The sequence below is a fragment of the Terrapene carolina genome, unplaced genomic scaffold (genome assembly GCF_002925995.2).
Source record: "Terrapene carolina triunguis isolate 2854851 unplaced genomic scaffold, T_m_triunguis-2.0 Scaffold88, whole genome shotgun sequence".
NCBI lineage: Eukaryota > Metazoa > Chordata > Testudines > Emydidae > Terrapene > Terrapene triunguis.
The window spans coordinates 44,177,951-44,192,484 of record NW_020664439.1 but is presented as its reverse complement, the minus strand read 5'-3'; the positions used below and the strand labels follow the sequence as shown (position 1 = coordinate 44,192,484).

The window sequence follows — 14,534 nt, the reverse complement described above, 5'->3', positions numbered from 1 at the left end:
CACCAGCAAGTGCAGAGTAGAGTCTAGGGTTGCCAAAGTTATCTAACTCTCTTGCTGAACTTCCATTCTGTGCACTATTGTACCTTGATTGCAAAGTGGAGGCTTTGATAAGGATGAAGAAGGCCATCGCTTGCAGCTAGACATCTTTAACTTATTGTGTCTGTAGTGTAGGTAGTAGAATTCTGCAGTACGTGGGTTTGGCTTTGTAGGTACTGTACTTACAATACAGAAGTGCAGTTCTGCACCACTCTTAGTTTTCCTGATGGCATCAAATCTGTCTGGGATCTTAGATTGCATTGTTTCTGGTGTGTGGTGAGGGAGAAGCATGTAGTTGCGTGTGAGGTGCTGTAGAGTAGCTCTTTCTGTTAGAGGTAAATGTAGTGGGTAAAAGCTGATAGATGACATTTGTAATCAGCAGTTGGGTTTCCAGTGGTAGTCTTAAACCTAGCCTATTCTAGAAAGAGTTTACTCATGGATGCAGCTTATAGCAGCAAAAGTGCTTTTGCCAGTATATCTTTATACCTGTTTTCGAGCAAAATAAGCTATGCCAGCCAACACACTTTTACTTCAGTAGAACTGCCTCGATACACAAGGGTTTTTGGCAGTATAAAAAGTTGCATTCCTCTCCAATATAAATTTTGCTGGTATAGTATCTGTATTGGCCTAGTGTTAATCCAGTCTTAGCTTAGTGGTATCCAAGATGCCATGACTTGAAGCAGTTGTGGAATAAGAGGGAAGGTCTTCTCATAACCAGTTAAAAGACTAGAAACAAAGAGTAGGAATAAATGGTCAGTTTTCACAATGGAGAGAAGTAAATAGCTGGGACCCTCAGGGATCTGTACTGGGACCAGTGCTGTTCAGCATATATAAATGATCTGGAAAAAGAGGTAAACGGTGAAGTGGCAAAATTTGCAGATGATACTAAATCACTCAAGATATTAAGTCTAAAGCAGTGTGTGAAGAGTTACAAAGGGATCTCACAAAAACTGGGTGACTGGGCAACAAAATGGCAAATGAAATTCCATGTTGATAAATGCAAAGTAATGCACATTGGGGAAAAAAATAATCCCAAGTATCCTTACAAAATGAAGATCGAGATCTTGGACTCATTGCAGATAGTTCTCTGAAAACATCCACTCAATCTACAGCAGCTGTCAAAAAAGCTAACAGTGTTAGGAACCATTAGGAAAGGGATAGATAATAAGACAGTAAATATCATAATGCCACATTATAAATCTGTGGTACACCCACAACTCAAATACTGTGTGCAGTCTTGGTTGCCCCATCTCAAAAAATATATTAGAATTGGAAAAGGTACAGAGAAGGGCAACAAAATGATTAGGGGTATGGAACAGCTTCCATATGATAGATGAAAAAACCTGGGACTGTTCAACTTGGAAAAGAGATGACTAAGGGGAGAGGGACATGATAAAGGTCTCTAAAATCATGAATGGTATGGAGAAAGTGAATAAGGAAGGATTATTTATCCTTTCATGTAACACAAGAACCAATGACATTGATAGACCGGTTTAATACAAGTAAAAGGAAGTACTACTTCACACAATGCAAAGTCAACCTGTGGAACTCATTGCCAGGGGATGTTGTGAAAGCCAGAACTATAACAGGGTTCAAAAAAGAACTAAAGTTCATGAATGATAGGTCCATCAACGGCTATTAGTCAAAATGGTCAGGATGCAATCCCATTCTCTGGGTGTCCCTGAGACTCTTACTGCCAGATGGTGGGACTGTATGACTGGGGATGGATCACTCGATAACTGCCCTGCTCTGTTCTTTCCCTTTGAAGTGTCTGACATTGGCCACTGTGGAAGACAGGATACTGGACTAGATTGGCCATACTGGGTTAGATCAATGGTCCTTCTTATGCTCTTCGTTTCCTATGAAGCTTTAGTAATGTTGTTTTTGCACTTTAGGACACTTCATTAGGTTTGTGAATTGGGATGAGGTTGGGGAGGGATAGCTCAGTGGTTTGAGCATTGGCCTGCTAAACCCAGGGTTGTGAGTTCAATCCTTGAGGGGGCCACTTAAGGATCTGGGGCAAAATCAGTACTTGGTCCTGCTAGTGAAGGCAGGGGGCTGGACTCAATGACCTTTCAAGGTCCCTTCCAGTTCTAGGAGATAGGATATCTCCATTAATTTATTTATTTATTTTTATTTATTACTAATGTGATTAAAGAGCCATAGATATGGGTCATTGGATTTCTATACCTATTCAGTGTACGCAGTCAACAGGTACTATTATAGCATTCAATGCATGTTAGGTTTTGTACAGACATAGGAAGACAGACCATTCCTTGTAAAAACAGCACAACATAATGCAGTATCTATAGCGCTGTATGGCAGTGGGCTTTTCTGCAGTAAACCATTAACAAGTCAGTTCAGAGTGACATTTCCCTTATCTCATTCCCTTATCTGAAATGAGAGAGATCTGAGTCAAGAGGAACAAACTCCAATAAAATAATGCTTTGAAACTCAATGAATACAATGGAACTCTTTATTCCTCTCTAGAAATACTAGATGTTATACTGGGCCCAGCACTTGTCTGTAGCGACAGGCAAGCATGTGCCCTGCATTCTGCTGAAGTGGAGGGATATGAATATCTCTACTGGGAGAGTGTCTAAGGGCTTGTCGACACTAGCACTTTACAGTGCTAAAACTTGCTCACTCAGGGGTGTGAAAAAACATCCCCCTGAGCGCTGCAAGTTTGGGGTGGTGTTTTTTCTTTTTAAGAGCGCTGGGAGAGCTCTGTCCCAGTGCTATGCCACGACTACGCAAGCGGCAGCGCTTTAACATTGCCAGTGAAGACTTGCCCTAAAAGAGTCACCATACTTGGTGCTGCCCTGCATTTGGCATTAACACATTATTGTCTCTGTAACAATGACAGGGTGTAGTCAAGGCCCCAGGTCCTTTGTAGCACATTAAAGCTAAATTATGCACTGGTGACACATTCTGCAGTACAAGCTCCCATGCTAATCAAGTCAGCATAGCAGTCTAAGGCCTTGTCTACACTGGCACTTTACAGCGCTGCAACGCTCAGTGGTGTGAAAAACACCCCCCTGAGCAGTGCAAGTTTCAGTGCTGTAAAGTGCCAGTGAAGACAGTGCACCAGTGCTAGGAGCACAGCTGCGCTGGGAGCTACTCTCCTTTTGGGGGTGGGCTTTTTTACAGTGCTGGGGGAGCTCTCTCCTAGCGCTGGTGCCATGACTACACAGCCACGTTGAAGCGCTGCCGCGGTGGCACTTTAACATTGGTAGTGAAGACATACCATTCACACTAAGGGTATTAAGCTAAATTCCTGTGCTGACTTCAACTTTTAAAAAAATCAGTAGTACATTGATTTGACATGTAACTGCATCCCAAAACAGTCACAGTGGGCATACACTCTGGCCTTAACCTCCTTCAGGAGGTTGGGACTCTTGGCACCTTTGACTGTTTAGCAGTTGTGTTTTGTTTGTGGCATATAGGAGGTTGTTGATCTTAGTTCAAGAATTAAAGCCAATCAGTATAGGTTTATTGAAAACAGATCTTGCCGCAATAACGTCATCTTTTTTGATGAAATTGCAGGTTTTGTTGATAAAACTAATAGTGTGATGTAATACTTGGAATTCTATAAGGTGTTTTGACTTGGTACCACACAACATTTTGATTTAAAAACAAAACTCTAGAATAATATAAAATTAACATGACAGATTAAATGTCTTAAAAGATGGATGATCGATCTCAAAATATAACGGAACAGGGAATCGAGTGGGTGTTTTGTTTGTTTTTTTTGTTAGGGGCCCTTTAGGGATCGGTTTTTGGTCTTGTGCTATTTAATGTTTTAACCAATGACCTGGAAGAAAACACAAAAATATCACTGATAAAGGTCCCAGATGACACCAACTAAAGAAGCGGCAAATAACAGAGGACCAGTCACTAATACACAGTGATCTGGATCACTTGGCAAACGGTGTGCAAGCAAACAATCTATTTTAATAGGCTAAGTGTAAATGTTTAGGAACGAAGAATGTAGGCCATACTTACAGGATGGAGAACTCTATCCTGGGAAACAGTGACTGGGGGTAAAAAAAACTTTGTTGTGGTGGATAAACAGCTAACCATGAGCTACAGTGCTAGGGTGACCAGACAGCAAGTGTGAAAAATCGGGACGGGGTGGGGGGTGATTCATAGATTCTAGGACTGGAAGGAACCTCGAGAGGTCATAGAGTCCAGTCCCCTGCCCTCATGGCAGGACCAAATACTGTCTGTAATAGGAGCCTATATAAGAAAAAGACCCAAAAATCGGGACTGTCCCTATAAAATCGGGACATCTGGTCACCCTATACAGTGCAGCATTGTGGCCAAAAGGGTTAATGCAATTCTTGGTTGCATAAACGGGGAATCTCAAGTAGGAGTAGATTTTTACCTCAGTATTTGGTATTGGTGCAACTGCTGCTGGAATATTGTGTCCAATATTCAATTCTGGTGTCAACAATTCAAGAAGATTGTTGATAAATTGGAGAGGTGTCTGAGAAGAGCCATAAGAATAATTCAAGGATTAGAAAACATGATTTATAGTGATAGAGCTCCTTGAATCTATTTCTTAACAAAGAAGGTTAAGGGGTGACTTGATCAGTCAAGTACTTACATGGGGAACAAATATTTAATAGTCTCTTCAGTCTAGCAGGGAAAGATACAATGCAGCCAGTGGCTGGAAATCAATGCTAGGCAAATTTAGACTCTTAAGGTGTAATTTTTTAACAGTCAGAGTAATTAATCACTGGAACAACTTACAAGGATTGTGGTGGATTCTCCATCAATGCAATTTTTAAACCAAGACTGGATTTGATTTTATTTTTTAAGAGATGCTTCAAGAATTTTTTGGTGGGAAATGTTATGGCTTGTTGCACAGGAAGTCAAACCAGATGATCACAGTGGTCTCTTCTGGCCTCGGAATCTATGAATTAGTATTTGGGGGGAGGGGAGTATATTTCTAACTCTCCCTTTAAGAAGGTGCAGAAATCACTCTAAATTTGAGTGAAAAGGTGGGGGGGTGTGGCAGCACTCTTCATTCCAGCAACCCTGGTCAGCCTTAGAACTAGCTTGCTCTGGCTAAATTGATCAGCAGTTAATTAGCTAGTCAGTCAAGGTTTCATCAGACTTCAGAATAAACATTATTTCATTATACTTAAGGGTAAACACTTAGGGCATGGCTACACTTACAGATGTAGAGCGCTGAGAGTTAAACCAGCCTTCATAGAGCACAGTAGGGATTGCGCTGCAGTCTGTCCACACTGACAGCTGCAAGTGCACTGGTGTGGCCACATTAGCAGCTCTTGCAATGGCCAAAGAGAGCAGTGCATTGTGCTAGCTATCCCAGCATGCAAGTGGCTGCAATGTGCTTTTCAAATGAGGGGGGTGGGGTCGAGTGTGACAGGGAGTGTTGTGTGTATGTGGGGGGCGAGAGAGTGGGTTTTGGGGGGCTGAGAGCATGTCAGCGTGCTGTCTCGTAAGTTCAGACAGCAACAGACGACGCCCCCGCCTCTTTCTCTCACATACAGCATTCCACAGTAATGGTTGCTTTGTCTGGGAGCAGATAAGCATGCTGTCGGTCAGAAACAGAGCTTTCAAAGGGCATATCTGCATGCCTGCAGTGATTCCAAAACAATGACAAGAGTGGCCACTTGATTTAAGGGGATTATGGGACATTTCTGGAGGCTGATCAGAGCGCAGTAATGCAACACCTCGTTCACACTGACGCCTGGGTGTTTCAGCCAGTGCGCACCAAGTGTTAATCTTCTCGCCGAGGTGGAGTACCAGGAGCGCTCTAGCCCTGGAGTCAGAGCGCTTTACGTGCCTTGCCAGTGTGGATGGGTAGTGAGCTAGGGCGCCCGGGGCTGCTTTAATGCGCTCTAACTTGCAACTGTAGCCAAGCCCTTAGTTGAGACAAATGGTGCAATATATCCTTCTCAGGTCTACACATGTCTACACTACCTCAGCACTGCTACCCTGCTGCAGCTGTGCCACTGTAGTGTAGACACTTAGTACATCAACGGAAGGGATTTTTTCGTTGATATAGTCAATCTATCTCTGAGGTGGTAGCTAGGTCTACAGAATTCTTCTATTGACCTAGCCACACCTACAGTTAGGTTGACCTAATTACAGAGCTCAGGGCACAATGTTTCACAGCCCTGAATGACATGGCTAGATTGTTCTAATTTAAGTGTAGATCAGGTCTGAGTTATTGTTTCAGGCTGTGGCTGTTTCTGAAAATGGGCAGATACTGCTGCCTTACACTTGGTGGTCATACTTCTAAGGTTCCTTTGAAACCCTTGGGCAACAGACTTTCTTATTTAAAAAGAGCATCTTAAATTGTCAACTCAAGCTAAATAGCTCGAATATCCTCAGTTTATGCAAAAAGAACGAGGAGTACTTGTGGCACCTTAGACTAACAAATTTATTTGGGCATAAGTTTTCATGGGCTAAAACCCACTTGGTTCTTTTTGCTGATACAAACTAACACGGCTACCGCTTTGAAACCTGTCAGTTTATGCAGTTGCTACGCCTAGAGCTCCAAGCATAATGTGATTGTAAGAGGCAAAATCCTCAGAGCTTCACCAAAATTTAATGCAATACCAAGTAGTATCATGTCAGCAGCAAGGAGCTTTAACAGTACAGGTAATTCTGTGCCATTAATACCTTAACTAGGAAGTTCATCTCTTAGATTTTAGCTTACTCAGGTTACAAAATGTGCACCCATAGGTAAACTTCAGAATGAATAAACTCTACTGTTGGCTATCACTGCATTGAGGATCAGGAAAAGGGTCTGCTTGGGGTGAAAATCATGAGTAAGTAAAGTAGTCTTGGAGTTCCCAGATAATATACTTTTTTTTTTTTTTTCTTAACCACCTCAAACTTTTTGGATCTCAGGATGTAAGAATCCTGGACCAATGCCCTTTTGACCTTTGTAGGACAGCAGTTCAAGATAGCTTATTGCCGTGGCACTGCCAGCAAGGGCATATGCACAGGTCCAGAGTGACTGAGCCACAAAGCTTGCGTTTCGTAGAATCATAGACTATCAGGGTTGGAAGGGACCTCAGGAGGTCATCTAGTCCAACCCCCTGCTCATAGCAGGACCAATTCCCAACTAAATCAGAGTGACAGATCAGTGTTCGCTTTCCTGAATAATTGGTACTTCGTTCATAACCTGGTAAACTGACTGAGAAGCCACATCAGAACTTGTGTAAAGTTTCCACTTGGCTCTAATTGGCAGAATCTTTATGGTGATATAGTATCCCATATATTCAAGCCTGTAACTTCATGTAGGGATTTAGTACCTTAATACAAACCTGTCAGAACTCTCACCTTTTACAGTGACTGACTACATACATGAGTCATTTGTGCTCATCTCCCAGCTGATAGAATTTAGTGCTGTGAAAAGTCTCTAATACTGTAAAGTTACACCACTTATTGCCATACAAAAAGCCTAATGCTCCCTCTGTCTTCTCAGGTCTTATGCAATATGGAAAGAGAAGACTAAGGTTCCATCATGATCGGAGGCTTGTTCATTTATAATCACAAAGGAGAGGTTCTAATCTCTCGTGTCTACCGTGATGACATTGGGTAAGTAACTTGGCTCCAGCTTAAAGCCTCTGCATCCTTGGTCTCTGCACTCTAGTCCCACTCACTGTGAAGACAACATTCCAGAGCTGCTTCCTCTGCATTAGCTGTGCATGCATGTGAGACTAGTTCTTAACTACATTAACTTAACGAGCAGGATTTTTTGACATACTCTAGATCTGTTTCTGAATATTGGTGTCCTTCAGGTGATGATAAAGTATACCCTGCTAGTAAGGCTGGGTTTCTCGGCTTCTCTTGCTAAGAACCTCTGTAAGGAGATACTTCCTAACTTGATACTTACAGCAAAGCTGGTAGATTTGCAGTTAAAGCAGGAGTGGTAAAATGGCATTTGAGTGTATACCACATACCAGGCCTAGGGCACACGTGCTAGTCTTCCCCGCAAGCATGGGGAGAAATAGTGGGTACGTTTCCAAACTTGGATATCGCCACAAAGCCGTTGGGCAAAGTTTGCCCATGTCCCAGGAGCCTGAAGATTACATCTGACTTGTATAAAAGAGGTAGTCTACAGCAGTGGTTCTCAACCAGGGATACACGTACCCCTGGGGGTATGCAGAGGTATTCCAGTGGTACATCAACTCCTCTAGATATTTGCCTAGTTTTACAACAGGTTACATAAAAAGCACTAGCGAAGTCACTACAGACTAAAATTTCATACAGACAAAATGAGAAAGGAAGCAATCTTTCAGTAACTGTGCTGTGACACTTTTTTGTATTTATGTCTGATTTTGTAAGCTAATAGTTTGAGGTGAAACCTGGGGTACACAAGACAAAACCTGAAAGGGGTACGTAAGTTGGGTAAGATTGAGAACCACTGGTCTACAGGGCTCAGCATGCAATTCATTCTTACAGCTTGGATCAAGCCTGTGATATCCACTGGTTATCATAAAGACAACACCAGTTGAATTTAGGCAACCCCTAGAATAGATTTGAAACTTGCTTTAGCTGGCACATCTATCAGCTGGTGCTTCCCTGATGATCGGTCTCTGACCTCTATATTTATCAAGTCAAGGATCCAAAGATCTAGCAGTGCTCAACAGAAATAAGGTGTCTGCTAGTGCCTCCTGATATGGGAACCAGACAGAAGCATGCCAATAGAGTTAGCAATCCAACTCTCAAGTGCGGCTTTTTCCTAAAAAAATGATTGTGCAAGGCACCTTTTTATATAGTGAAACTCTTGCCTCTAATGTCCAGTATCAACAGATTGGAATCACATAATCAAATCAATTATGACTGTTCAAATCTTCTGAAGGCAGTAGAACTGCCCAGGTGTTTTTGAAGGTCTAACTGGGCCTGTAGAATCTCTACTACTGGTGGTGCAGAAGAACCCAGAACTTTCAGATGAGAGAAGGGAGCGTGATTGTGCAATAAGCAGAGTCCACCTTGATGTGGAACCCCACTGCTATTCTTAATCTCTTTTTCAGAGCAGATCTTCGCTTCCCAGGGACCTTTATTTAGGCTGCTGCAGACTGAAGAATGCCTCATTTTGGAGCTGGGTTGTGTAGTGGACTTGTTTGCCTCATAATAAAGTTTATCTTTTATCCCTGGACTGGAATAGAGTGGTGGTGACTGACCATGTTCATGGAAAGGTGGAAGGGGAAGTAGCTATTTAACACAACAATACAAGGAAGCTTATTTAACTGATAAGTTTAAAATGCATCCTTAGTCTGTCAGACTTTTTAGGGAATGTCTACACTGGCAGAGTTTCTTTGCCGGCAGTTACATTGCCGCTCAGAGCGCTGAAGGGAAACCACTGTTGTGTATTCACAGTCAGCTGCCTGCGCAATAGCGTGTTCACACTTGCGGCACTTGCAGCAGTATTCGGAGTGGTGCACTCTGGGCAGCTATCCCACAGAGCATCACTTGACAGTGTTGAAAATTCCACGCAATGTAGTCATGTGTCCCCTTCTGACTCTCTTCCCTGACTGGCTGAAAAACTACAATGAGCAGATTAAGTGACCCGTGAGCCAGCTTTCTCTGCAGAAAGTGCATCTTGTGTAGAAGCGAATAGCGAAGGTGATGTTGGCCAGGGCTAGGCAGGAGGTAAGCTCTTCAAGCTTCAGTCTTCTGTCCTCCTTAGACTGTCTTGAGCAGTTTTCTTACTAATACCTGGTGTTAAGACTTCTGAGGTCTGTGAAGAATTTAAAATTAAACTGGGTTTGGGCTCACTCTGCTGCTTATGATGTATGACAGCCTGTAAGTTTTCTTGATTTTTTTTTTTTTAAACTTCAAAATATCAATATATAAAACTTGATATCTCCTGAGTGTTCTAGAGGATGACTCTATGTATCACTTGGGATGTACTTATTTTATGCTGAATAACAAATGTCTAATACACATTCTTGTCCCAAGTGTGCATTATGTCTTGGAGTCAGCTGTTAAGCAGGGGGAACAGGTTCTAAACAGTCCCTTACCTTCAATTGCTCATCTTTCACTCTTGTATGTTCTAACTTAACTAATTCTCCAGTTGCCTTTCCCAGGGTAGGCAAAACATGAATTTGTCCTTTAGAAAGGAGAATCTTTCAGGCTTTCATTATGCATAACAAAGAAGAAAAGGGCGCAGAACCCAATTTTGCTTTATAGGCTACCTTTCAGTACTCCCAAGTGCTAAATGGGAGAGCTTGTAATAGCTTCTCTCCCTCTTGCTCATGCGATGGCCCGGGAGACAATGCATCTGCATGAATGTTTCAGAATATTCTAACACCCAAAAATAAGCAGCCCTCTGAAGATTTTGTGATATCTGCTGGGTATTGAGACACACACCTACACTAATGCAGAATGTGTAGTGGAGAAACAAGTATGCAATTCTCTCCTTTCCTGCAAATATCAACATGTAAAGTCTCATAAGAATTCAGTTAAGGGTATGAATTCTGCAGCCTGGTAGAGCTAAAAGTTGATTCTAATGTCTCTAAAAATGACACCACTTAAGGATGGTTTATCTAGGGTGACCAGACAGCAAGTGTGAAAAATCGGGATGGGGGTGGGAGGTAATAGGAGCCTATATAAGAGAGACCCAAAAATCGGGACTGTCCTTATAAAATTGGGACATCTGGTCACCCTAGCTTTATCTGAATAGCATCCATTGAAACACTGGCTTGCATAAGGCCGTAGCTGGGTGAACTATAACTTGCAGTTCCCTTTGTTTTGCACCCCCAGCATGTCAGTCTTTCAGAGCCTAATATGCAGTGAGGCATGTGATCTTTTTTGCATGAAAAGTCACCCTTGTGACTGGAAAAAGCTGCTGGCAGAACAGGTGGCAGTACTGGAGCCTTGGCCTTTGCTCCCAGTCCTGTACCTCATTCAGCAGTTCGCAACCTCTTGGGACTCGGGACCCATTTGTAAACCGTGATGGCCTGTCATGACCTAGTAAATAGCTTTAGTGCAACAAAAAAAAATCTGGCTTAAGTATTTGTTACCCATGATATACAATATTGGCTCTTAACTCATGATGGAGGGGCAGCTGGGCCAAACCTGAGCAGCACCCCATGCACCAGGTTGCAACTCCTAGAACAAGGAGTGGAGCCTAGCCAGCCCTGTGGGACCAGAGCTGCCACTGCAGGGTAAGCACGGCGTGGGCTCAGTCTGCAGCTCTCTGCATGACCCTTTGACGCATTCATCCTGACCCCTGGGTTGAGAAACGTGACCTCTGCCTTGCTAAGCAAGTTGACTAGCCAGTCTGGGCCCATTTAACCTCCTTTTACTGAAGGAGAACTCCTACCTCTACCGGGCTGTGGGGATCACAATACTGTATCTGGATTTTGCTTTCAGTAACTTTCCTCCTCTAACAAATAAGGGAATTGAGGCCCATGTTAAATGTCTTGTCTGGAAGGAACTATAAAAGTATGTCTATAAAATTACTACAACTGCTTGGTACTGAGGAGATTATAAAGTGGGTTGGCCAAGCCTGGGCCTGTACATATGCTCAAGCTGCTAATGTGGCTGAGTGAAGTGAGTACTTTTGCCTTCAGCACCTCTTTCCAAGGGTACAGTATAAACCAGGGGTAGGCAACCTATGGCATGCGTGCCAAAGGTGGCACGCACACTGCCTGTGTCCTGGCCACCGGTCCAGGGGGCTCTGCATTTTAATTTAATTTTAAATGAAGCTTCTTAAACACTTCAAAAACCTTATTTACTTTACATACAACAATAGTTTAGTTATATATTATAGACATACAGAAAGAGACCTACTAAAAATGTTAATGTATTACTGGCATGCGAAACCTTAAATTAGAGTGAATAAATGAAGACTCGGCACACCACTTCTGAAAGGTTGCCAACCCCTGGTATAAACTTCGGTGAAAGGCTTCCTGAGTGAAGGGTTTCTCACAATTTGCAGCTCTGCAAAACTGCTTCAGTTTCACTTATCTTTTAACCTCTAAAACTGGTAAAGATCAATTAATCTTTCAGCAGGAACTTCACCTAGCTCTTAAAGTGCCCAAAGAATTATTGGGGATTTCTTCTGTCGGTGTCTGGAACCTGGTACAGAGTTGGCTAATGGCTCACATATGCTATTTTTATAAATAGTTGTAACTTGGTAGGGAGTGTCCTGTGCGTTCTAAAAACTTGTGATGGAAGTGAGCAATTAAATTAGTGTCATTTCTGATGTACTGTGTAGTGAGTAAGGAGAGCTTAATGCTGATGTCCAAACCAGGAAATAGCAAAGCCATGTCTGCTTTAAGCTGTTGCTGGCCTGTCTCTAATGATATGTTTAAAGGGCAGAAGAGAATGGAATACTATCCAGCTTCTAAGTATTCCAAAGGAAATAAAAAATACTGTTGTCCAGTGTCCTAAGTGGAGTCTGGGTATGAAATGCTCCAATCTTGTTGCTAAAGCATTGCTGGATCAATTTGGTATCCTAAATGGCTATATTGTGACTCTCCTGGAGCCTGTGGGCTCTTGTTTCCAAACCATCTTAGCCGAACAGTGATGTAAATGCAAAAGTCAACATGAGTGTCATGCACTCTTGTGCATAGAGGGGAGGTATGCATGCCACAAACTATCACTGCTGATGCCCTTGTTGGTAGATAGCTCATTCCCTGCATGTTCGTCTTTCAGTGCCAGAGCTGAGACCCACTGACAGGATGTCTGTCTTTGGAGGGAGAGGATTGAGACTGGATGGGGATGGGATTGGGAAGACTTGCGCTGCAGCTTATGCCTTACGTGAACTCTGAGAAATTAGGGCTTCTGACTCCTTGGCTCTTGTTTGGCCCTTCACTCCTGCCAAACTCTATGGAAACTTGAAACCTACACGCTGGGAGAGAAACTCAAAGCCATGGGTCTACAGTACCTAGAACCCTTTCCCCTTGTGCATATGTAGAATCTTAAACTGCGTATGGTAACTTTAGTGTCCAGTGAGCAGAGTGGCAGTTAAGTAACCATTGCTTTGAATTTCCTGGCACTTCTGTATAGCAATCAAACTTGAGATTTGTTTGCTTGCAACTTCTCTCCGAAAGAATGGCTTGAAATAAATGCATGTAGTGCATCTGCCAATGCAATGTAACTAGATGCATGCATAAATAGTCATTACCTTTCTTAAACTCCATATCAAAACAAAAGCACAGTGCATTTAATTCAGGATACCACGGAAGGGTTCACTGTAACCTTCAAGCACTGTTTTTATTTGTATGGTTAACTCCTGAAGTAATCCTACCTGCGTTTAAACATGTGATCTCCATATAGACCCCTGGTAGGAATGTGCTATTAAATGGCAAATTGCATGCATCCTCTAATTCTTGAGCATTTGGTTCAAACCAGACTCCATTAATATTGCTCTTGTGCTTTGTGGTTATCACACTTGTTCTTAAGTTGTGCCAAGCTGACGACAAAGTGCAGCATCTGAATCTTCTGGAAGTGCCATCTCTCCTTCATGCTCTGATTGTACCTGACTTTCTATAATTCCCTGTGGTTGGACCAAGCCTAAGATGCTTCAGCCAAAACAATAGCCTTTTAGGAGAGAATGGTGTCTCAGTCAGATCAGTAATATCACTCCTGATATCTGCTGGTAGGGGAAATCTAAACTCTAAGCAGGCTTCTCCTTTAGATGCAGTCTGACACTTTGAGGCTTCTTCATTCTTGGTGTCTGCCATTATATTTGTAATAAACTGCTCATAAGAGTGCAAATTGGGTAATACTGATAGCGACTTGGGTATGGCTCCGACTAAACACCCAATTAGAGCTGCAACTAAACAGCACAGAAATCTGTTGGCACAGACAACTGCTGAGTGACCACTGCATGTTAAGTTTCTGTCTGCAATGGCTTCACTGCTGTCACAGCTTGTGACTTTCCATGAAGTACCTCCTTCGCCACTTGTGCCTGGAAATGGGGAGGGGGTGCTGTTGGTCACTCCTTATCTCTTTGAATTCATTGTGCCTTGTGTGTGTTTCTAACCCTTTCTCTTGTTGCTGTCACTCCTCCTTTCTTCGCTGGCGCCATTTCTGTCCATCCCATCTCATTGGCTGCTGTAGCAATAGGTAAGAGATGCGTGGCAGGCCATGACTGGCCCTACGAAGTGGGGAATTGATGTGCTAAAAGGTTTCTTTCATTTGAGGCTTCCTCTCTGTCTTGGACCAGTCCATGACGCTTGGGGCTAGAATTAGTTAGTGGGGAAGGATTTAGCCCAATCCTGGAGCATTATCGTTCATTGCAGGGTTTATTGGGTAACACTTCAGTATTACTGAGGAACTTAAACTCTTCAGGATGAGAAGTAATTCTTATCAGCCTGTCTGCATCTTGAAGACAAAAACTAAACTACCCCTGCCCCACCTCTTCCCCACCTCTTTCCTCCTTCTCCTCCTCCCTCCCAGCGCCTCCTGCACGCCACTGAACAGCTGTTCCGCAGCATGCAGAAGGCACTTGGAGGGAGGAGGAGGAGTTGATCAGCAGGGCCAGTGGCTCTGGA

At 43.0% G+C, this 14,534-nt stretch overlaps 1 protein-coding gene across 7 annotated transcripts in view; it reads left to right on the top strand.

Annotated features, from left to right (window-relative positions):
• The window catches only part of AP2M1 (adaptor related protein complex 2 subunit mu 1), a 45,947-nt gene that overhangs the window by 14,209 nt on the left and 17,204 nt on the right, over positions 1 to 14,534 (top strand). For 5 of the 7 annotated variants that reach the window (XM_024214287.2, XM_024214290.2, XM_024214284.2 and 2 more), the window contains 2 exons: positions 7,508 to 7,620; positions 14,101 to 14,106. In XM_024214287.2, coding sequence (XP_024070055.1) covers positions 7,547 to 7,620; positions 14,101 to 14,106 — 80 coding nt within the window. In that variant the 5' untranslated portion in view covers positions 7,508 to 7,546. The remainder of the gene's footprint in view (positions 1 to 7,507; positions 7,621 to 14,100; positions 14,107 to 14,534) is intronic. The other 2 variants (XM_024214291.2, XM_024214288.2) reach the window with 1 other exon arrangement.